Genomic DNA, 25,576 nt, shown 5'->3' on the forward strand with positions numbered 1-25,576 from the left:
TATGGAAATACTATTACAAACCACCCTCTCGTAGTTGCATATTCAGTCCTATTTAACCTGCTTTTATTCAAAGGAGTCAAGCATGTGCTAAAAAAAAATCGACCACTCTAAAAAAAGAAGAAAAGCAGTGTTGAGATGTGTTGTGCAGACCCAAGTCCTACCTGCAATAAAGGCTATTTCTCACATTTCTCTTTTAATAAAACACAACAAGACATGTCTCATGCCAAACCCATAGCCCATCAAACCTGCGGGGGCAGTGAAAGTAGTGGGAGGTGGGACAAATGAACATCATTTAGTGAAGACATGAGGATCAAAGGAGAGAGAAAACTGTTGCTAAGATTAAACTTGTCTGTGTAACTTTTTTTCCTCTTGAATATAGCCCTGAACAAAAATGTGGAGCAAGGACCACTGATTCAGTTTTCACATTTTTAGGGTAGAATGTCTCAAACTGTGTATGTTTGCTGATAATGGCAAAAAAAAAAAAAAAAAAAAGCAAAGGCTACACAGCACTTTGGGTAAGCAGGATGCCTTTTGTCAGAATGCCAGGCAATAACACTATCATTGAGGAGAATCACATCATTTCAATAGCAAAGGCCAGGTGGATGGATAATACTATACAAGAATGGAGATTAGATTATGGCTGTGTTAGCAAGAGGCACTGCGCTACTGTGTGTATATCTGAGCATCACGATCATGTGATGGATGTCTGGGAAAATACAATGAACACATTTGTACATTTGTCCATGCCATTAATTATCTAATATTGTTTAGACTTAGACGAACAGCCAATGGGTAAGATGTGACAACTATTAATTTAAGTCAATTTGGACACATAGAATATAATCTGACAAGGCATGCCAACACGCACTTACACTGACCACTGTGTACCACACGTCCACACACACACAATCATGAGGCGTAAAGTGCAAGCGAACATGCCTGTCACAAGTCGACTAATTAAGTTATCAATAGACCCAGAACAAAACAGACGTGTTGGCAGTAATTAGACATGTCCTTTCCCTCTGTGCCTCAATCCAGTTTTAATGTTGGAGAAAGGATTTGGAATGTACTGTGGTGCTCACATTGAATGATGCAAAGAGATTTCCCCATAACCTGCAAGAAATCTACTTAACATCCACAGTGGCTGCGGAAAATTATTTATATCTTTGCTTGTCTTCCCTTTATTTTTTCTTTTATACCCCCTCTCGCTTTCAGTTTGTCTTGGTCTCTGTCACATGTGGGTCACATCTCTCATGTCTTTCTATAAAGGGATTGCATGAGCTCATCTGTCACATAGTTAAATTTCCCTGTTGCACAGGTAAGTAGCATCTAATTACCTTCATAAAGGGACATCATTTTGCCCTCTGTACTCTTTGAAATTACGCAAACAATTATGATCATGACTTGGGCAACTGCCGTTTAGGAAAGCTTGAGACATCTGGGGAACATTCCTTACATCGCGTATTGAGCCATGCAAGAGTGTTTGTTGGAAGGACATGTGAAACACCTCAGGGTGCAATCCAAGGACTATTTGAGTGTTATGTTCCACACAATCTTTCTCTCGTGATTTCCTCATACTGCAGGACCTTCAAGCCGACTGGACTATTTTCACATTGTTAATTTGTTTCCAATTTCTCTGCTCTTTCTGTGTGACAGATGCTATTGAAATGCAAATACCTCAGCCACATGAAGGATCTCGAGGAAGGGGGATAGGGCCTGCATTTGACAAATCTGTTCACTAAACAGCATGTTGTCACTTGTATCAGAGCACAGATCCCACCTGTCATAGTCTGCCTTCACTCAGAAGTCTAAACATATCTGCAAATTGATACAGCACCCAATACCAAATAGGAAACAACATCTTGGATCCCACAAGCTTAAAATGAAGGATATCAGCATTTACCTTCTGTGATTACCCATAGATGAAAACATGGCACTGATAAAGATGGTCCATAGGATCACAAAACATGATCACTCAAAGAGTACTAAATTACACAGTTGGCATTGGCTCCGTGTGTGAAAAAATAAAACCCACAAACACTCAATGAGAATGATCCAGAAATGGTGCTACAATGAAGTGTAAAATAAAACACCATGACTCTCATATCCCAGGCACAGTTTCACAGTCCTTGCTTTAGCACAAAATTCTATACACCTAGCATGCCAAAAAAAACCCAAAGGCAAAATTTTGTCCTATATTTTTCTCCCCATGATCTTCAAATCGTTCCTCTGGCCCATGGGCCATTCAGGAAAAGGAGCATCCAAACTCTTCTTACCACAATGCCTATTTCTGGTCCCCCAGTCACAGCTTCTGCTGTGCCGACACCCCCTTCCAGTAATCAAGGATGTCATGCAGGTCCTCGCCTTTAGCAAACTGCACCTTTTTTCTAAGGGCATTTCCAGCCGTCACGTAACAGGCTTCATCGCGCTGGCCTTTCCGATAGGGACGAAAGCGCTCCCAGATCCGCAGTGAGCTCTCTGAGGAGTACTCTGGGCTAGAGGAGTAGCCAGAGTAACTGGAATGGTGGCGGGCAGGCGAAAGCTGGGAGTAAGACGCTGCATCCCTGCGGGAGCGTGTCAGGGGCTTAAGGAAGGAAACCCTCTGGGCTGGGGAGCCTTGGTGGGAGCCTTCATAATATAGAGCTGGGACGGAGTGGCGGTGCTCCGAGCAGTGGTAGTCCTGCTGCACCTCCAGCTGCTGCTGCTGCTGTTGCTGTTGTTGTATTTGTTGCTGTTGATGATAATGGTGTGGCTTCTGGTTGTCCTGATGTTGGGCACCAACACCACCACTGTCGCAACCACCACCACCCCCTCCACCACAGCTCCCACTCCCCACTAAAGGCAGCCTTTCTAGGGGCTCCCCACAGCCCACGGGACTGGCCCGGTCTGGGTACTGCTGCTGTTGTTGATTACAAGCATCTGGGCTCCGTGGCTCAGGAACATCCAGGCTATACACCCTAGCTCCTCCACGATCCCTGTCCCGACCCATGGAGCCACAAGAGGTGGTGCTGCACTGTTTCTTGACAGAATTTACAATAACCACAGCTGCATCGGCACTCATTTGCCGCTGAATGGGACGCACAGCTGTGGCGGGCGGAGGGGGCCTGTAGGGGGGAGTGACGACAAAGCCACCACCACTGATCCCTGGGCGCTCAGAGAGAGGAGTATTCAAGGCAGGGAGTGGAGGCGGAGGGGGTATTTTGTTTGGAGCCATGACTTGGCACGTCTCTGTCACCCCTTGGGAGAGTGGGATTAGGCCACGAGTAAGAGAGGACGTGCTTGTGGGAGGAGGGGAGGTGGGATTGGAGCTGGATATAGGGTTAGTAGAGGCCCCTGAAGCAGCAACTGCTGCTGCATCCAGTTTCAGTGCATCAATGCAGTTGTTAATGATCTGGTTAACCTTGTCCACCTCCATGGCAATGGTGGAAATCTCTGATGCGGAGCCATGTCCGTCATCATCTGAGTCATCCCCAATATCAGTTCCATCATCGTCCCTCAAGTCTAGCCCACCATGTCCACTATCTCCCATCCTCTCCAGCCCTGCCCCTCCAGTTCTGATATCCATGTAGTTCCCTTTACTTGTAGCCATGGCCTCTGAAAAGGCAGTGGCCATCTTTTCTACTTGCGGAATAGAGGAAAGTCTGGAGGAACTGGTGTTGGCTGAGTGGAGCATTCCCGAGCTAGAGGATGCGGACATGGGAAGTTTGCCTCCATGGTGGTGCTGATACTGGTGATGTTCTCTGGACTGCTCCTGGAGCTTGTGGACTGCAGATGGATCATTTGCCACTGCTGCTGCCACCTCTGGTCCGTAGCGCATTTCTAGTATAGTTTTCTTGACGCAGATGGACTTCTTCTTCTCATCATGCATCCGTTTCTTACGCAGACAGTAGTAGACAAAGCCTAAAACAATGAGCATGCCAAAAAGGCAGCCCACAATGGTCATTATGTAGTGAGTAGTAGTGGAAGGTGTGGGGAGCATGTCATCTTGATTCTGAGCCCGAGTGGAAAACTGGAGGCAGGTGTGGTTGTAACGCTGAGAGTTGCGGATGGATGCTACACAGAAGGTGTAATTAGTATGCGGCTTGAGCTTGTTGAGGGTAATCATCTCCTTCTTGTTCTTCAGATTCATTACATCAGACACATATGTGTGGTTGTATTGTGTTAGAATATACATCTTGCTGTAGGGCCTTGGAATCTGTACAAGGAGAGAGGCTGATGACAAAGAGACATGATGGAGCTTGATGCTGGGAATGAAGCTGTGTTCAGTGGATGAGGAAGAGGTGGTGGGCTGGTGGTACGGACCCACACCATTAAACATCTCTGGCCCAATACCGGAAGGACCATCCAGATCTGGTGGGAGGGAGGTCATACCTGGAATCATCACTCCATCTCGACAGTGATGGTACAAAATATTTTTGGCATTCCGACCAGCATGACCAGCAGCGATGAGTAAGGGGTAGCCAAACATCTCCCGGGGCGTCTCACACTGGAGGCGGTCATAGGTGTGCGTCACATTGTTGAAGGACTCCAACCAGATTAGGAAGCTGTACAGATCACAACCACAGTGGAATGGATTTGCTGCCAGTTCACACACCATCAGTCGAGCAAGAACCGTGAATGTGGCTGGGTCAATGCGGGCAAGTCTGTTGGATGACAGGTCAATGCTGCTGAGGCTGGGGCACTCCCAGAATGCATTGCTGGCTATAACCTCAATGAGGTTGTGCTGGAGGAAGAGGCATTGCATGCGGCCGAGCCCTCTCAACATACCCTCAGTTAGGTTCGTCATCTTGTTGTAGCCGAGCTGAAGAACCTGAGGAAAACACAAAAGTAGCATTTGGGCATTTTAAATAGTTTTTACATTGTGGGCCAAATTTCAGTCATTTCTTTAGTCATTATAATAAAATGTGAATTCAACTCAATTACTGAGATTCAGTCATGCTGTAACATTTTCTATGACAGAGTTCAGGAGGGCAAGCAACACAAGTGGTCCAAAATGTTTATTCAGCTTTGTGTTAAAATTTTCCATTGATAAATTCTGCACATGCTTCAATGCAAAGTATAATTTCAACAGATTGTCCTCTCAGTGCTTACACTGTAGGTGGTTTACGCAATATGGTAAAATTGGGGTTTGTTGACAACCTGTGTGATTGTCTCATTGTGTTGCTTGTAGTGATGGGCAAAGCAGTTCTTTTCAATGAACTGAACCACTCTTATTTGTGTTTAAAAAGATTTGTCTAAAAATAGATTCATTCAACCGAAGTTCTCAGTGTGTTTAGTCCCACTCACTGAAACATGGCTTAACATTTAGTTCATCTTGCCAACGTGAACTAACGGAGAATTTAGTTAAATAAAGAAGTCATTTGCAAATTGAAAGCCTACTCCCTACTTTGAGACTTCAAGACGTATGACAGGGTGGGCTTCAATGACTCAGTGACTGCTATCACCCAGACCTCACATTTTAAATCACTCACTGCGAACGAATCACTCAGTGAGTCTCTGCAGGTTCACTCACAACCAACTGAGAGCTCAACTGAACCGAGAAATGAACAGATTGTTTTAGGAGGTAATCCAGTTCAGTTCATTCACCAAAAAGACTCATTCTTTTGAACGAATCTTTTGCAAACGACAAAACACTAGTTACTCATCCAGTGGACCCTGTTTTTAAACATTGCTGCACATTTCGTCCATCACGTTGTTGAATAAAATATTATCATACCCAATGTAGATGTACAGTACTTCTACATCTCCGAGAACACTAAGTACTTTTTTTCAGTGATTCCTACCACACACTCCCCCATTTTGAGGTTGTTTGTTAATGCCTTCAAATGAGGAAAATTATAAGGAAACACAGTTACCATCATTCGTAATACTATTTAATGACTTATGGTGTCCCTGTGATGCATGTTTCATGCATCCAGCAACAATTTTCCCTGCCATAAATTTTGAAATTAAAATAGAGAATTTTCACGAAAATCACATTCTCACTCCGAACTCGTCACATATCGACGTTTGGTCATGGACCGTCTACGTCCAGATACAACGTGTAGTAAGTACGTAAGTACTTACGTACCCTGGGTGCGTTGGTTGTTGATGTTCTGGGACACTGTGTCAAGTTCTGCCTGTAACATGTGTAACGGAGTTAATGTTTTAATGATCTCACTTGCCTTTAATAACTATGTTGGTCATCCTTGGAGGTACACTGCTTTTGATTTATAAATATTTCGCCTGCCTGTACAATGTGTGTTGTTTTCGTATTGTGATGGGGAGCTGCAAATTCGTATTGTCTGACAGTAATTGAATGCCACATTGACAGGCCCCTGCAGGCTTCACGGGTGCACCCTGTTGTAAACAACAGTCTGCAGAGCATCGTAGCATGGTAGGTCGAGTTTTACCGAGTTCCGTAATATTTATTTTAACGGGTTTTACAGGCAGTGTGTTTTATTTTATGTGTCATTTTATTGCAGTGTCACCTGTGTCTTGCTGGGCTGTGGGAGCTAACTGACCTATGTTATTCGATTTGTCTACCAGGTAACAGTATTTTTATTGTTGTTGTAACTTTGGTTAGCATGCGTTAGTTAGCATGAACAGTCTGCAGAGCATCGTAGCATGTGTCACCTGTGTCTTGCTGGGCTGTGGGAGCTAACTGACCTATGTTATTCAATTTGTCTACCAGCTGTGACCGAATAAAAATACGTCGGAGTCGTCAGTGATTGTCCATGTCGTCTATACACAACGCATGAGAGTACAACCCGCTACACATGCATTGCCTTCTTTCAGAATACACTTCCGTTTTCACAGGAAATTTACCGTTTACATACAGTCTCTTTAAAAATAAATGCACTACATCAGTACGACAACGCGAATTGATGTTTTTTTCTCTTCCAACAACTTTAGGATGTGGTTGGTCTTAGGAAAAAATAACAAGGTTTGGCTTTATGATCTTACGGGACGCAAACATCACTCTACTGGGTGAAAGTCGGTGTTTGTTGGACCCATCCACCACTCGCCACCTTATCTTTTTGTCCTGCTGTATTTCCCCTTAACCCCGCTGAGGGGGACTATAAACTATAAAGGCGACCGACTGCGTATCATGCTGACGTAAAAGGTTGCCTTTTTTCGTCAGTGTCTGACGCCACAAGTCACTGCCCAAGCAGATTTTGAAAATGTAGTTTAATGATGTGTTAAAATAAAAACATTTTTTTAGAGGTAGCTTTTCCCAATAAATCCAAATCTTATTAACTTGTCACCAAATAAAAATCCAAGTTTTAGGTCTAATGCTTTATGAACTATACTACACTAGTGTTAAGCTCAAAGCCTTTATCACCCATCCCCCCTTCACCTGTAGGTTGGCTTGTCCTGCAAAGGCTCCATCCTCAATGTAGCTGATTTCATTCTTGGTGAGGTTGAGGTCAGTAAGGTTGGTGAAGCGATACATGGAGCTGAAAAGCACAGCTTTCAGCTTGTTCTCATTCAATCTCAAGTCATGGACGGTGTTGTTGATATGCTGGGGGATAGTTTCGTACGGTGGCTGGTTCTGACTGCAGATAGCCAGCCACACATAGCCTTTGTCGCCCTCAATGAGCCAGCAGTCCCCATTCACCGTGCAGGGAAAGTGAGAGAAGAATAGGAGGGTGGGAAGCATAAGAAAAAGGAGAGTGGAGGTGGTAGAGGCACCCTGCATGATGCCGATGAAAAGAAATAAAAGAAAAAGGGGAAGCTAGAATTATTAAGGTGAAAAACGTGGGTGCAGGCAGGAGAGGAGGAGGTTGTGTTTGCAGGAGAAAGGGAAGCAACAAATGTTGCTAGACAGGATTTCCAAGGAGGAGAAGGGTCTGGGTTGGGTGCTGAAAAAGGGGTGAAGGCTTCACAATGCCAGTCACAGCGTTTTGGTCATCATGGTGATTAGCAGGGGACCCATGTTATATCATATCTTGTTGGACTGCAATGTGGGGTGACACAGCTTGTCTTCATAGTCCCTCCTTTGGCTTCAGCTTCAGACTCACTCAAAAGGATAGATCCTTGGAATAATGGAGAATCTGTTGGGGGGAATACAAAAGAGAAACATGAGAAAAGAAGAGCAATGTAGTATGATAGATATGATGCATAATGGAAGAGACAATTTTTTTATTGCTTCCCGTTTAAATTATTTGTATTGCACTGTTATACATATATATTATGATGCCTGCACTTTGCCTCTACTGCCTGCACTTTTTACACAAATGTACTGAAGAATGAATGAATAAACAATCTTGAATCATGAATCTAAATGAATGGTAAATGATTTCTAGCTCCACCAAATTCCTATAACATTTCATCGTCTCAGAATAATTCTATTCAAGGAACCTGCAGGCATCCCAAAATCAATTTCAAATTTCCTCGGGGCTTGTTCCACATTTTTTATTTTTTCTTCAGCTGGTGTTCTTTCTCATCGTGTTAATATACGCATGCTGCATCGCCCAAACAGATCCCCTTTTAGCCCACTGCATCTGCACTTAGTCATCCCCCCCCTCTATCCCCCACCTCTTAAGGCTATGAGGTCATCAAGCTTTGGCCGATACCTGCGCGCACGCACCTGCAAATCTCCCCTCAGTCCTCCGGGGAGGATATCTTTTTTTAAACACAAAGTGCAGCATTAATCACCCAAATGTTGACAGCACATTGTCTCCACAGACATTCCTTGTTATGACACTATCCTGCCAAAACCTAAGCTCTCTATCCCATCTGCATGTCATTTGAATAGCAGTCAAGCGTTTACATAAGGAGAGGATTAGCTGCCTGTTGCATCATGACAGACATTGTCCTCTTGCCGGCTCAGCAGCTGGGAAAAACATACTTACAATTGCACACACATTACACAAACATGCACACTGAAATGCACACATGGCCTGAGACATACATGTGCATGTGCAGATGTATACACTCAAACACCTCAAAGACATCCATGTCCTTAGTTAGATGTAGGCTCACGGGCTCTTGTACAGACATATAAGCCAAAGCTATCAAGATGGATTCTGAACCCACTAATGGCACGCTGTCTATGATATTACACAGTTTGAATATCGACTCACAGTACTCTCTCATCTTACGTCTTTCATCCCACATCTCCTTGTGTTTTACATTCTCTCGATTTCCATCATCATTCCATGAAAACAACAAAGAAAACCTCTCTCTGTTTCTCTGAGGAACAGGCCAGATTTCTTCCTCGTGCTCCAAATTCAGACTTCTTTCTAATTCCGACAGAGAATTGAACTCATTCCAGTCTATTCCGGTGCACGATCCCCCCGGAGGTGCCGGCAGAGAAATCAGGTCCATCCTCCTTTTTTTTAAACTACATATTACTACAGAAAACGGTAATACCTAAAGCATATGTGAAGTGGCACGTTATCATGTAGATCTAATGACTTCAGGCACCTGCTGGGTTACCTGTCTCCTCTTATTAGGCAGATGCAGAGGAAAAGAGATGCATTTGTTAATGTGTTTGACAGATTGATACAACAGATGGATATAAAGAAAAAGCTGCATCAAAATGTGCATGATTAGGCCTGAAGTAAATAGCTGAAAAACAGGTGTGAATGCACCCACAAATCATTATGGATGCATTAAGTTTTAATTGCTCCACCCTCAGCAGTGGTCAGTAATCAATTTGATTCGATTTTATTGCACATCTGTACCTGACTGTGTGCGCAAAGGACCACTTAGTCAACTTTGTGGTAAGCCACAGAACATCAAGCATCCCAATCATGGTTGATTTTTCTTGGCTAAACAGTTGGGCAAAGTGTCAGATGGTTGTCCTCTTTTTAGCTGTTATGGGCGGTTGTAGTAAAGACAGGATTAGACCAGAGGGCCTGAGAAGCAAGGTAAAAAAAACTGTTTTGCAGTGGCAGTGTTTATCTCCTGCGTAGGATATGATATGTCCTACGTATCTATCATCTGAGAGATAGCAGATATTATTTCAAAGTAGGATAAACTTAGGTTTTGGTTTTGGCCAACATTACTCCCAAAACCCCCCAAATAAAAAATATATAAATAAATGAATAACGAAATAAAATAAAATAAAATTAAATTAAATTAAATTAAATTCAAAGCTATGCTAATTTTGCTAATTCAGTTGGGACTGATGTAAATCTGATATGTACACTTTCCCCCAACACCTGCACATACACAACCTACACACATTACGGATGATACAGTTTAGTACTGTATTATTCTCGTACTAGTCTCTACACAGCCCTGTATACATGCATGTATTGGGACACTCCCTCAGCATCAATTGTCTTGCTCTCGCTCTGTTGTCTGAGGCTTATCCCCTCGACATGAGACGTGATCTCATTTGGTGCTCCACATAGTGAAACCCAGAGGGTTCACAAGAGGGAGGAAGGAAGCGCAGTCGGTCTGTATGTGTGCGTGTTTAGGGATATGATTATGTAATTAGGAATATGGGACATGCAGAACACCTGTCTCAAAGGGACAGAGCATGACTCACAACACGGATCCATTTGTAACTAGGAAAATGTAGGACAGATCAAACTTTTTCGTTTTACTGTTTAAGACTGCTGCTGCGCATTGAAAGATTTGTTTCCATTGAAATTTGGAGATTTATTTGTCTTATGGTGTCTTTGCAAGTTCACACACATGGAAGCAAATTGTTTTTGTATTTTCAAAAAAATATCTTTATATGAAACATTTCAGCATCTCAATTTGTTGACATGGTATGATGATAAGCTTGAGTTTCTACATTATAAAGCTTAATTTCATGGCAGTTTGCTTTACCTGCACATGTGGAGCAAACACAGCCATCTAATCTGAGTAGGTCACAGCAGAAATGATGGAAAGGAACAGGTGAACAGGTGGTGCGGCGGTAGCTGCAGGTGTCTGACTGTCCTACTTCCACCTTTTCCAGAAATACTGTACATCTGATAACACAAATCCTCCTCTTTCACAAGCCTCGTCTCGTAATTGAATTACTGCCAGACGCCACAAAGAGGATACGACTGGAGTTACTAATTATTGATACAACTGGAGTTAATTAAAAATTGAACACCATTCATTGGCACACTTTAACCATTGACTGTGAGTAGGGGTTGTAAGCTAGCAGTCCAGAAAGCAAAGCAAGCACAGCTATCTGCTATCATTACAGTACATCTGTGCACATTATTTGGAGAATTAGAGTCACAAAGGAGAATATTGCTCTCCCAGAAGAGCAAATACCATAGTCAAGCCTGTATGATGGTTTAAGAATGTATCTATAGCTTAAGTGCAGATGCCAACAAAGCATTTCACCACCCTTTCCAACCGCTTCTTAGAAACACTGCACTTCAGCCTAATTGAATATCCAAGCCAAAACTCAGCAATTATCATACATGGAAAAAAGCAAAAGACATTCACACACACACACACAGATACTTTCAGCTACATGCTAAAAAGCCTTCGACAGTGTGACCCAAGATTTTTGGGGGGTACTCCAAGTCCCACGGCAGCAGCTGTCCTTTTGTTTTCCCTCCTACCCAGGTTCAGAAAGGCATCCACTGTGGGTGGGTATGCTTGTGTGTTTCCATGTGTGTGTGCTTATATTTAGTGTACATTACATATGAATCAGTGCATGAAGAGCTGAAAAGTGAATTTAAGGAAAAAAATTCACATTTCACATTTCTGCAAACCACAGATACATACATTTTTTACATTATTATGTAGCAGATATGTTGAAACTTTACATGTTGTTACATTTGAACAACACTGTGGTTATGTTTAGTCACAAAAAACACAAAGAAATATGCTTTTGCTTAAAAAGCTCAGTTTTGGTTCCAAAATCACGGCTGGAAATGCTGCAGATGTCTCCCTAAAAAGCAACTGGTTTTGTTGTCAATGGTTTGTCAATGGTCATGCCACCCACCATCCCTTCCTCCTTATGATGACAAAGTCAGCTCATATACATGTAGTCACATCTAAAAATGTTGATATACAGATGTAACGCATGTGTCGTTTGCAGAATTGTATAAATGGGTTGCTTTTTCTTTGGGCGGCTGGACTGGAAAAGGAGCAAAGTACTGAGCTGCTTGATGAGTTTGTTACAGATGGTGGATAGCTGGGATTAGATTAAATGAGCTAAACACCCCATCATGACACTTTGGCACAACAGTTACCATAGTGACCTGAGTCTTTTCCAAATCACTGTAGAGAATAAAAGTGGATTCAATAAGGTCATACCATCAGCCTGTGGACACATTAAAATCCCGCTTTTTCTTTTACGTCAGCTGATTGAAGGATGGAACAAAAAGTTTGGCCTTCCAATAGAAACACACTTGGAATAGATCAGCTTAAGTAACTGTACACTCATAGAAACATCCCCATGCTGCTTATTTTTTATCTTCCTGTTTGTGTTACCTTTGCTTGAAATCACGACGTGAAATGCGAAGCTCACCCACTTTAAATCAGTCTTTTTAAGTCTAAGGTCTTCTGACTCACGGTGGTATGACGGAAATCAATTCAGTTTAGCACCGTGATTAATGGAGTGCAGTTGTGAAGGGTTTGCATTTTTACATATTTAACAGAAATCCCCTTTCAGGCAGTGTTTTGGAATAGTTTCTGCGCTTTAAAGCATTTAATGTTTCGTGTTCACTCAAACTTGCACTTTATACATCTGTAAACATCCAGCTGCAGTCTGTCGCTGGGTCAAAAGCGAGTAATGGGTGTAGAGGAAGTTGTCGACAGTCAGAATCCCCAGCACCTGCCAAGATAATCATTTGAGTACTGGCAGTGATCAACAACTGCATCAAACTTCGATGGCTATTTATTGTCATTTTGTCCAATAAAGCTGTCAGAACCTTATGTGACGTGCGTAAGACTGCCTGGCAGGAACTCTGGACGTTAGCTGCTGGAGCTGAGAGCTACTTAGTGATTTCCATTACTTGGTTTCTCCAATTTAGCAACAGGTGTTAAGCTACCATGTACTTCCTTTTTTCAGTTACAATAATCAAGGCCTTGTATGTTTTTGTTTTTTTTTCAAACTAAATCAAACACCAGCAACAGCAAAATACTGGGATGTTGTGGCTGCCATTGCCTGGGGAAATGTCACTGTGCTGTGTTCAGAGTGTGAACACTTGCAAATAAAACATGAACTCTGTCCAGTTTATTTGTGTGTAATGGGTTACAAAATTATCTTTGTCATTATGTTATATAATTCAAAACAAGTGTAGCAGCTCCATTAAGATTAAGTCTGCCACGAGCAGCGCAACACTTCTAACTGCACTGTTCACTCCTCTAACATTAGTGCTACAAGCCTCTGCATTACTGAGTATTATTATCATAATGAAATCAGTAAAATGTAGATGTTTTAGTATGCCATAACATTATTAATGAGTATTTCTTCTTTAGCATCTGCACAAAGCTGATCTGAGAGGTTATGCTCTTCTTAACTCTCAGGATGCACCTCGAAGGCAGAGGGTCGTCTTCTGATTGTGTAATGAGCTGCTGCCTGAGTAAATCAGACGCTAATTACACACAGATTGCGAGCACAAATTGAATGAAAGGTGCAGTGCAAATTTGCCCTGCACTTTCATGTGCATAAATCTGCCTCTCTTTGTTTTGACACGGCAGTTCAGTAGGTGCGCATACAATCCGCAGGTGACACAATTCAAAATGACAGTGTCGTATGCGAGCCGGCAGCACACAGGGTCCCAGTAAATACATTTACATTTGGACTGACAGTGGCTCAGCTCCAAGAGTCATGATGGTAATAGAAGAGATATGGATCCTCTCCAATTCCAACACCTGTCACAGTCAATGCTCATTGGATGCTATTAGAATTCAGGGTTTCATCATTGTGGCTAATGAAGCGGAAGAGACACGGTGATTTGATGCGAATGCCAACAACATCCTCTTCTGTTTGCATAGGCTTAATTGCCAGTGTCAATCATAAGTGTGCTTCCATGGCAACAGTGAGGATCAATATGAGCATGCACACTGAGCAACCTAGATTTTCTATCACATGAGGGGATGGGTGTGATGAAGTGCGATATGTGTGTGTGTGTGTGTGTGTTTGCTCTGCGTACAGTGACCACTTTGCCTTACTGGCATTTGACTGACAAACTGTTTATCACAAACAACTCCCAAAGACAAGAATCTCCTCAAACTCCTTGTTCTGCCTGCACCTGCTTTATGCTCTTTATCTCCCTCCTCCAGGGTTCCTCTAGATCTCTCGATTCTCCCGCTCCCTCCCTCCCTCTACCTCCTCTCGTCTCTCAGCTCCTCTTATCCCCCCCACAAGCCCTGATATTTGTTCCTGTCTCTTAATTTCCCCCCAGTTTGTCTCTTTTTCACCTCTCCCTGTATCACTCTCTTTCCATCAGCCTGCACTGTTGTTATGCCTTCCCCTCGTCCAGGGCCAGTTCCCTGGAGTACAGTCAGTGTGGTGCGGAGATGTTGGGTCTGTGAGCAAAACACTCTTTCCTCTCCACTTCACACAGGGCTTAGAGATGAGACAAACACAACTACAGACAGATGAGGCTCCTCTGAGAGCTTCACCGTGTGTGTACGTGTGAGTGGAACAGATCATTCCTCAGTGGCCATAAGAGGAACCTGCTAAAAGCAGCGGTTCTAGTTTGTTAAGCACCGCTGAACAAAATGTTGCTTGTTCACTCTTGGCAGGGTTTATTTGTTTTTCAAAGTGTACACCTTCATATACAATATGTATACACCTCTTTACAGTGTTTGTCTGCACGTATAAATCCACAACAAATGATTGTTTGGACCATCTGGCCTTTATTCCCATATCTTGAGTTGCTATTGTTGTTCAAATAGGATAGACAAAATGTAGGAAGATATAAATAAATGAGGAAGATGAGAAAGGAAAGGCAGAAAGTGAGTAGCGAGGGAGAGAGGGCAGTGGGAGAGACAGCGAGAGACAGAGCCGATGAGACGCTGCGTTTGATCTTTGATTCCTCCACAATCTTATTTTTCACAGCCGCAAAGAACAGAGACAAAGTCGCAGACGCTGCAACACAAATCACCTTGGATGCACTGTATTATTATGAGGATCATCCAGGCTGCAAAAAGCCCAACTTTGGAGAGTGAGAAGGCAGTACAAGCACACAGACAGGGGGAGAAATGCAGAAGGGAATGAAACGGATAGTAGAGGAAAGAGTGTTTTATAACTACCTCTCTGAGGTTTGATCTATAATTCATACTTCATCGTCATGTACCCCTTGAGATGATCTTTTCAACTTCCCTCTTTTTTTTCTTTTTTAGCCTGTCTCACTTTTTCTATGTCCTTCTTGACCTTCCCTGTGCGTTTGTGTCTATATCTGTTTGCCCATGTTTGACTTTTAGACCACTGTCATCTATGGCTGCTCATGCATGACATCATATCCATTTCCTGGATGCCTCACAGGAAGAAGAAGTGATGCAATGGAGCGTGACGGAAGCGGGCCTGCAGGTCTGGGACTAAATGGAGCGAAGCACCTACACCCCCCAGCTGACCACTGTTTCCCCACTGCTACCATAGTTTCTTTTCCACCCCCAAATGAATGACTGGGCGTAAAGCCAGGGGGACGTGGTTGCATGGTGAGGCCTGGGCATGTGGGATGATTGGGCGGTTGGAGAGTTTCTAGTAAAGAAGCAGGGTAGATACCACCCAGAGCTGGGGTTAAAGCCAGAGAGAGTCTGGGGTTGAGACACAAGAGCAGATATGGCAACCATGCGGAAAGAAGCAGATTGTTTTTGCTAGAAGCTAGGGCAGGATTTGGGGAATAGCGGCGGAGAGAAGCAGGGCATGTGGCTTGGACCCAGGCAACACAGGGGCCGAGGGAAAACAGAAATTGGATGATGTGAACTACAAAGGGTAGTGAGGATAATTCAGTGATTGGGGTCAGTGAAATGTCAGATTGCAGCCTGGGCAATAATGCCAGCGAGGGCAGAATGGAATCACGAACCTGCAGCAGAAAATGATAAAAAAAAAAAGCTCTACAGTGCAAACATGTGCATTTACATGCCTTAGCAGGTGTGGGTTATGACCAGAAAAGACTTCTCCAAAGGTTTCTTGCTGTCACTCATGAACAGCAGAGTGAATTTTGGTATAGATTACATAAAGATAAAGGTTATACATAAAGAGGGTGCAACTCTGAGACTGAAAACATGTTATTGACAAAGAGCCACATCTTGACAAATAATTAACTTCTATTGCCCCAGCCATCCCCTGGTAATAGAATCGACTGCCAGCTATACTGTTTTTAAGTCCTTATACCTCTGAGAGATGAGAGGCTCTGCACGTCTGAAATATTCAGACATGAGAAATAGTCAGGGGATCTGAGTTAAACCTTGAAGATGGATTGACAATTGAGGAAGAAAAAAATGTCCAAAGAGCCATTACTTATTTCAGTGTGACTTAAATCTATAAAGAATCAGTCAATCAGGTAATTGGATGCTGACAGAAAACCCCAATAAGTCAATATATGTCTTAGTGGGTAGATATGTGTTTAGATAATCATGAGGAGAAGCCAAAGGGCTTTCATTACCAATATCAGTTGCGTCAATATAGTTCAATCGATAGACAAACACTAGGTGGTGAAACTGAATGAGAAGAAAGAAATGAATCATAAAGAAACGCAGTTCTATTTCTGGATTAATGAATCAAACAACATCTGGCAGAGAAAGAGGGCGGGGCTTAAATTACAGCTCAACAGACCTGTTTGCAGCTAATGAAAATGAATGTCTAAAGCCCCAATCAGACAGGATTTATTTCTCCACGGGAGGTTGGGTGATTTCAATATTGCATGTGCTGATCAGTAATCCCATAAGAATCCCATAGAATCGCATATTGTATGTGTTTTCCCCTCCCCCACACCACAGTAGTAATTGCAGGGCCAAATACCTTAAGTGTTTGTTGAGGGATGAAAAGCCCCCCTGGTGATACGGGTGGCAGCAATTTTCTGCAGAATACTCTCGCCTATTACAATATTTTAACAATGACTGTCATTTTAAGTTGATAAGATGCCTGGTTTGTTTTTACCTGGCTTTTTTTTTTAATGAAAATTGAGTGTGTGAATTCACTAATTTGTGATATGTGAGACAGAATTCGTGAGGCTGCATTGAAAGATTTGCAAATTATTGTTTTATTATTATTGTTTTTTTTTGTTTGCATGGGAAAAAATGAAGTCCTCTGCAAAATTCATACATTGAAGGAGATGTAGACTATAATATAATTTAGAGAAAATATACAGGGGATACTGCAGCCCTGATCAACATATCCTCATATGACATTTCATGATATCTTAGAAAAATGGATATACATAGGTTCATGATATCTAACAAATTAGCACCCTACAAATGTATTTAACCTAAAGTTATCTACTTATAACATTAAGTTATGCAGGTTAGGTTTAGGCAAGTAAAGTTAAGTAGGTTACATTTTGGAAAAGATATATAATGGCAACATACATTAAAACAACAGCAGTTCAGTCGAGCCCCATTTCCACCGAGCAGTACGGTACAGCTCAGTTCGGTACACTTTTTTTCAGATCTGGTACTAAAAGGTGGAGCTGTGAACACTGCAGTCTGTTGATTGGTCAATAGAGGACGGTCACTCTGCTCAGGGCCGAGTTGTGGCTGGTTTTGAGGCTCATGTAACCACTGTTCATACCGTGGAGAGTTTTACATATATTAGTAAACTGTAACTATAAAATGAAATGATGTTTTGTTGCCTCTCACAGCAGCTGGAGTCTGATTTTTTAAATAAAAAAAAGCCTCAATTCACTGGGCCGACTCGCAGCAACTTTTAAGTTGGAATATTTACTTGTTATGAAACCCAATGTATGAGTTGACAACACCTTACATTTTAATGACAACTTTGGCCATTTATTTATCTTTTATTGTCTCTCTTAGATGACATACACTTTTAGTAATATATATAAAATATATATATTTTAAAAATATATATTCATTTTGACCAGATTATGTGATATGTATATACATCCCATCCTCACTTGGATTCCTGTGGATCCAACAACACTAAACCCCTGAGCTTGCCTGAGAAGGCCTAAATGCACAAACAGCCTGTTTTGTTTTGATCTGAAAATGTCGGCATGCAGCCTCATTCAGTGGACAGTAAATGAGGTGCAAACTGATAAAGGAGGAAATACAGTGAGTGCTGGATGGAGCAGTGAGTGACAACAACCCCGCCCACATAAAGAGCACTGGTTGTGGTGGAAAAGCTAAGCGGGCCTAGGGTCTGGGTACCACGTCAGAAGGGTTACTTTTGGTTCCAAAGGTACCATGCTGAAAGAGTTTGGGGGAAATGGGGCTTTAGTTTCACACAGTTATCCTCGGGGAAGGTCCTTTGTTGTTTGACTCATTCAACACCTCGACCTGCCTGCTTACACAGATTTTTGCTTTTCACTACTTTCTTCTTTACTGCCATCAGTGCATTACTTCCCCATTACATGGGTGCTTTACTTTTTGTAGGTGTATGTATGAACAGTGCATAAGAACAGCCTGTTCTGAATTCTACTCATCAGAGAAGTATCCATAATCACAAAATGTAAGCTTTTTTAGGTTGAATATTTTGTAAGGCATAAAAAAAATGACTCTTCTTCAAAGGGGAAAAAATAGCTCAACAATGAGAGGAGGAGCACATCTGCTTGTCTTTCATTCATGATGTGCTGTTAAAAATTTAAAAGAAACAATGCATCACCAATCACAAAATGTGTTGCCTGCTAATGGTTGTCTGTAACATGTGTATCATGTACAGTAATACAGTGGCTTTCTTTCAGAGAATGCAGGCATAATGTATCTATTGGTTATAGTTCATATGGTCTATTGATTTTCCGTTGGTTGGAATGTCCTGAAGGTATTTCATTTGCAGAAACTTAATAGATTCATGTTTAGTTATATGAACTCTGACAAATATACTCACAATCTATTACAACAATACCAATCTTCCTCCACACACACATACAAGCACACAGGCCTATAGCGTGGGGGCCGCTCTGGGTTTAACATTTACTGCTTCTCACATGCAAGAAGTTAAGCCGCACTCTCGATCAAAGCACAATGCATTTGCCACTATCAATACATCTGTTATCCTTCGACCTACCCACTTGTACCAGTGCTGTCATAGCAACAATGTATCAACGCTGGAAGCGCGAAAGCACAATCACTTCTCGATCAGAGAGGAGCATGGGAACCAATGATGCATAAAACATAGAGGAAGAAGAGGGGGAGAAATTGAGATATAGGGGCCAGATAGAGATGTAAGTACATTTCAAGTTGGAAATGGAGTGATGCAAAGAATGAGAATGGTATGGAGAGCTAAATCACTGCAGGAGAGATGGATGCGTGCAAAAAGTAAATGGGGAATGGATAATAAACGGGGGACATGGGGTGTCAAGAGGATGGATGAAGAATGACGGCGCTGACAATGATGAATCAGCAGTAACCTGCATGCAGGGAATTGCTGTGCTCACAAAATAGCAGCTTCACAATCATATTCATATCTCTTTTTGTGATGATTCTCACAGCCCAGAGATGGAGGCAGTAATCATTTGGCACAGGCTCCTCCATGGCAGACTCGATATGGGTAGAGTGGTGCCGCACTGCCATTGAGCGGTGTGAATGCACTGCCAGGCATAATGTTCTCAGTAACTTTTGATATTAGATTTTGATTAGTTTTGCCTTCCCTGTGATAAACTGGCAACCTGTAGGGTGTACCCTGCCTTTTGTCTAATGTGTGCTGGGATAGACTCCAGTTTCCCACAACTCAGAATGGATTAGTAGTTTAGAAAATGGATGAATGGATCGATGGGTTGCGATCAACTTTGCCTAGACAAATCAAAGAAGGCCTGAAACTGCTCCGCCCAACTTATACTTATTCAGCGGTTCATAAAATCTCTGACAAATTAGCACCCCCATCAGTTTAGTTAGGTTTGGGAAAAGAATCATGGTTCAGCATCTTCACATTATGTACTTATTATATAGTTACATAGATTAGGTCTAGAAAAGTTAATTTATGTAGGTTAGGTTTCTTTAAAATTCATGGTTGGGAATCATCATGTTACGTACTTAACATAAAAGTGCATAGGTTAGGTTTAGGAAAGTAAAGTTATTTAGGTTAAATCATGGTTGAGCATTGTCATGTTGCATACTTAAAGTAAAATGATGTAGGTTAGGGTTAGAAAAGTAAAGTTATATAGGTTTGGTTTGGGGAAAAAAACATGGTTGGGCATCGTCACATTAAAAAACACATTTGTTAGGATCAGGAAACTAAAATGATGTAGGTTAAGTTAAGGAAAGTGAAGGTCCTTAGGTCAGGTTAAGGAAAAGAAACATGGTTAGGCATCATCAAGTTATGTACTTAATGCAACGTTATGTCATGTAGGTTAGGTTAAGAAAAGTGAAGTTTCATAGGTTAGGTTTAAGAAAGTAAGTTACATATGTTAGGTTTCGGAAAAAAGTCATGGTTGGGCGTCCTCACGTTATGTACTTACCATGAAGTTATGCAAGTTAGGTTTAGAAAAGTAAAGTTACATAGCTTAGGTTTAGGAAAAAAATCATAGATGGGCTTTGTCCAGTCACGTACTTAAAGTAAAATTATGTAGGTTAAGTTTAGAAAGGTAATGTTATATGGGTTAGGTTTAGGTTTAGGAAAAGAAATACGGTTGGGCATTGTCACGTTACATACTTAGTAAAGTTACATCATGTAGGTTAGGTTTAGAAAAGTGAAGTTTCATGGGTTAGGTTTGTGAATGTAAGTTACATATGTTAGGTTTTGGAAAAAAAATCATGGTAAGTCATCACTTTACGTACTTACAATAAAGTTATGCAAGTTAGGTTTAGGGAAGGAAAGCTATGCAGGTGTTACTGGTTCGCCCTTTTTGCCCTTTAAGGGCAGCGGCCTTGTGGGTAACGTAGGTTGTGACGTGTACTTTATTGTGTGTATATGGAGGAAAGCAACTCTCTCAGGGTGTCATGGAGAAGACAGCAGGCAGCAAAGAGTGATGATAGTCAGCAGAATTAAGTGTCTGTATAAGCTCAGGGCTGCCTTTTAACCTGATGAGAAGGCCATGTTTATTGTTTTGTGCTGAAGACTGCCATGAAGTCATTGTTAGTGAATAGCATCCGAATGCCTCGCCATCCTTCCTTCTGCAGAGTGGTCCAAATCACTAGAAGCTAACTGCCAGCTAATAACAAGCCAAGCAAGAATTAATGTTAATCAGCCTGCATGTTCCCAACTACTAGGTTTAGGCAAGTAAAGTAAAGTAAAGTTCTGCAGGTCAGTTTTAGGAAAGTAAAGTTATGTAAGTTAAGTTGAGGAAAAAAATCAAGGTAGGGCCTCGTCACTTTATATAATCTTTATAACGTTTTATAGGTTAGGTTTAAGAAAGTAAAGTTACTTGGTTTTAGGAAAAAAAATCATGATTGTGGATCATCAAGTAAAGTTAAAGTCACAACATACATTAAAATAACTCAAAGTTCACTTGGTTTCATGCAAGACACACACACCAGTCTCCTGGTGGAAAGTCCTGTGTTTGTTTGATCTTCTTCTTCTTCTTCCTCTTCCATCAGCATATTGGTCATGTGATCACAGCCTTCATGGTAATGTGGGTTATTAATTAATTACTTGCTCATGATAATGTGGGTTATATACCAATTATGGTACATTACTTTTCATAGGTATACAGGTATATAGGTTTTTGTTTTTGTTTGATCACTGCAGTGTTGTTGTTGGTGGTGTTCTATAAACCCAAGTGGGCTGGGCACATGTGTGCATGACATACATACATACAAGATATACATATGGATAGTGCATATGTATATCTTGTATACATATGGATAGTGCATGAGACAAGCTTGATCTACCTAAAGGGAAAGAAAAGGTCACCAACTGTGTCAGTAATCTTAGAAATCATACTGTATCTTGATTTTGTGTCTGACATGTGGCTGAACATGGCAGCTCATTGGCATGAACATCACAAGGTTATTTCTGGATATAACACACCAGGATACATTTATGCGTATGTGTGTGCATTTCCATAAAGGCGGACTTACAAACCCACTCGGGAGAACGATGTGCTGTGCTGACTATTTATGTGCGAGTCATAAATATTCTAGATGCCTAATCGCATCTCGCAGTGTTGAGGAATTCCGTCGGCAAGCCTGAAGGTAAACCTACATGCTAAGAGAAATTCAGAGAAGGAGAGAGAGGCAGAAAGAGCAGGTAAGCAGTTTGTGCTTTCAAACAAATGCAAATGCAAAAAAAAAAAAGCTTTGTTTGGAGTTTCTGAAAATTGGATGAGCTTTCGCACAGCTTTCACCAAATGGCACACCATGGCATCACTTCATATTATATTCAAATTCATGGGCACAAACGAATCAAAGAGCTGATGTCTCTCGTCTCGTCTTAAAACCCTTCTCCCTTCTCTGATCACTCGTTTACACTTCAGTCAGAGGCACTTGTGTGTAGGAATTGAACATTTATTGCAAATGGTTTTACAGTGATATCGAGTGTAAAAGGCACTGCTCTGAAAGAATCCAGGCAGCAACACAGATTCTGTGGGGAGCACTAATCCACCCAGAATAATAAGCACATTCACTTTAGTATGCAGAATTCAGAGATTGCTGTAAACAGCTATCAGATCCTTGCAAAGTAAACAAAATTTAGAAAGCTTTACACAAAAAGGAGGAGGAGGGGCGGGTGGCGGGAGGTGCTGCAGAGGCAGGGATGAGTCGTGAGAATAAAGGGAACACCCAAAACCTGGACCAAAATGACACGGCACTACAAAGGAGCATTGCTCAATTGCGATATAGCTTAAAGGGGGGATATATAAGGGCAGAAAAAAATATTATATAATAAGTTTAATTACTTCAGTGTATAATCGCCTGAAAATAAGAGTTGTTGTTATGTCATTACATTAGAAAGAGCCATTTATATCTCCATAGGGAGCAGGTCCTCCTTATTTAACACACTGTTTCTACAGTAGCCCAGAGTGGACAAACGTAACACTGGCTCCAGGCAGGGCATTCACGGTTTCACGTTGGCCACCGTAGTTGGAAACCCATCTGCAATATGTAATGAGAAACTGCTTTATTTAGTGTTTTTGTCAGTTTTATTACCTGGTTTGTTAATTTTGAAAAGGTAGAGACCTCTGCGGATTATTAAATTAAAACTTCCTGAAAATCTGGATCAGAAAAAAATGAGAGCACGCATTAAGTTATGAGGGAAAAATGGCGAACACACAATACCATGTGTCTCCAACATACCCAACAGCATCAGGGAAACACTGATTTGTAATGTGAAACTGCCTTATTCAGTGTTTCTACCAGTTTTAACCACCTGGTCTGTTTGTTTTAGAGAGGACGCAATTTTCTCCGCTAGACGCCACTTTATCCCCTTAAATCTTTTACACTTGACCTTGACTCTGTGCACTGTCTACTTTATACACTGTAGCACCATGCTTACTTGGCTGCCTCTGTATGTGCATGCATGTGTGTATGTATGCAACAGTCTGCTACAGCTTATTCATCAAAGGCGAGACGCAGAGGGGAGGAGAGGCTGAATGGGTTAATGCAAAGTTGCTTTACAGCCAGCTTGAGGCTCGATTCCCATGGGAGATTCATAAGAAAAATATATAAAGCAAGATAACAGTAGAGCAGAACTGGATAGGAAATAATGTAATCATGATGGTTTAGGTAAGTTCAGTAATGTTTCTGTCAAAATCCTACTCCACTGCAGCTGGATTACAAAGATTGATCGTTTTAATATTGATCAAACTTTTACCAGTCATATTTTTCAATTCTAATCAAAAGGGTAAAAAGTGAGCCATGATTCAGCTTTACTCTTTTCTGTCTGTCTGTGTATTTGCACCGTTTCTTGGCTGTATTACTTCTGGGAGCATTGACAATCAGGTGTGACGTTACAAAGTCCCTCCAGTGGAACATAACTCGTATTATTCAGCTGTCTAATCAAATCATTTATTTTTCAATACCATAGTGAGTGCTCGCTGAATGCAAAGTGTGAGGTTAAATTGCTGCACTGTGAGCATCTGAATGGGGCACAACTACCACCAGATCCCAAGGTTGCTTGGGGGGGGTCTTGCATCAAATATTCAATTTGATATTGTCAGGAACAGCACTTTGCCTGTTTTCTCTGCACTCATCGTTACTCTGACAGACACAGGAACCACATAAAAAAAGTTTTGTACTTTTGAGTTTTATGCATAAAAGAAAAACTAATGCCCCATTCTTTCACTCTTCCTCTTAGACACAGACTCTGGATGGCATGCCTCGGGGTCTATAAAACATTACAATGAAATGTCTGTATAATTAATTCTTGAATTGACTGAGAAACATGTTTTCAGGCTAAGTTGCCCATTTCTCAAAGTAACTCCCTAATTTGTCAGAGTCATCATCTGGCTGATGATGTCGGAGTATTGGGAGCTCCTTATGGTGGGATCAGATAAATGAGAAATGTTTAAAACTAACTTATTTTTTAAAACATCTTCTCTGCACTACTTTTCATTTCTTGGTGCAATATGTTTTTCAGTTAAAGGGCTGTTTATCAGTATTATTCTATTGTTGGCAATAACAATAACAGCAATAAGTACCAATGTGATATAAAATAAAATATTACAAACTGATTAAAGGCAATAGGATTTTAACTGGCACAATGTTTAATTTCAGTGTATTGTGAGTAGATTGATGGGAAATCAGCAACTGGCACATTTTTTCAATATTTTCTGTCATATTTCTCCTCAGCCGTTGTTCACTGGTCTTTTATATAAGTATGCGTGTCTGTGTGTGTGTGTGTGTGTGTGTGCCCTGGCAGGGAAACTCGACAGGGTTTCCCACATGATGATGGCAAGGTCATAATAACGAAACATTAAGCTTAAGGAGAAAAATATAACCTTGTCAGGGAACTCTTTATGATTAAAAAAAAAAAAGTATTTAATTTTCAGTTTGAGAGGGAAACTATTCTGGAGGTCATCACTTTTTCTAGTATTAATTCGCTGTTATTTTTGCAGCTATTTTTAATTATACAAAGCTGACTTTTGATCTTATTATTTTCAAGGGAAAGTAATGGAGCATCATGGGTTGTATCAACTATAGTCTTATTATCGTAGGAGTCGATTTTGGTGGCGTGCTGGGGACACATCCACCTCAGTATTTAGACCAACACATTCTCACTCCAGTCTCATCACATATCAACGTTTGGTCATGGACCTTCCACGTCCAGATACGACGTGAAAGGTACCCTGGGTGCGTTGGTTGTTGACATTCTGGGAGGCCGTGTCAAGTTATGTCTGTTACATGCATTGTCTTCTTTTAAAATACATTTCCGTTTTCACAGGAAACACAGGAGCCATCCACCACTACCCCTGCCCACCCTACTCGGACTTTCACTGCCTTAACTTTTGTTTTTGTCCTGTCGCCTTTTCCCAATGCCGCTGAGTGCTGTTAAACTATGATGGTGACTGGCTGCGTATCATGCCGACGTTAATGGATGGCTTTTTTCGTCAGAGTTTTGATGACTTTGGAGTGAGACTGGGTTGTTTAGACCAATGCATGAGCTTCATATTGATGTGAGAGTGGT

The 25,576-nt window shown here is 41.6% G+C and overlaps 1 protein-coding gene across 1 annotated transcript in view; it reads right to left on the minus strand.

Annotated features, from left to right (window-relative positions):
- Positions 1 to 1,180: 1,180 nt before the first annotated feature.
- Positions 1,181 to 25,576, minus strand: part of elfn2b (extracellular leucine-rich repeat and fibronectin type III domain containing 2b) — a 94,118-nt gene continuing 69,722 nt past the window's right edge. The window contains exons 3-4 of the mRNA XM_033645039.2: positions 7,340 to 8,036; positions 1,181 to 4,810 (exon numbers count right to left, since the gene is read on the minus strand). Coding sequence (XP_033500930.1) covers positions 2,303 to 4,810; positions 7,340 to 7,681 — 2,850 coding nt within the window. The 5' untranslated portion in view covers positions 7,682 to 8,036 and the 3' untranslated portion in view covers positions 1,181 to 2,302. The remainder of the gene's footprint in view (positions 4,811 to 7,339; positions 8,037 to 25,576) is intronic.

Source organism: Epinephelus lanceolatus, chromosome 18, assembly GCF_041903045.1.
Source record: "Epinephelus lanceolatus isolate andai-2023 chromosome 18, ASM4190304v1, whole genome shotgun sequence".
Lineage (NCBI taxonomy): Eukaryota > Metazoa > Chordata > Actinopteri > Perciformes > Serranidae > Epinephelus > Epinephelus lanceolatus.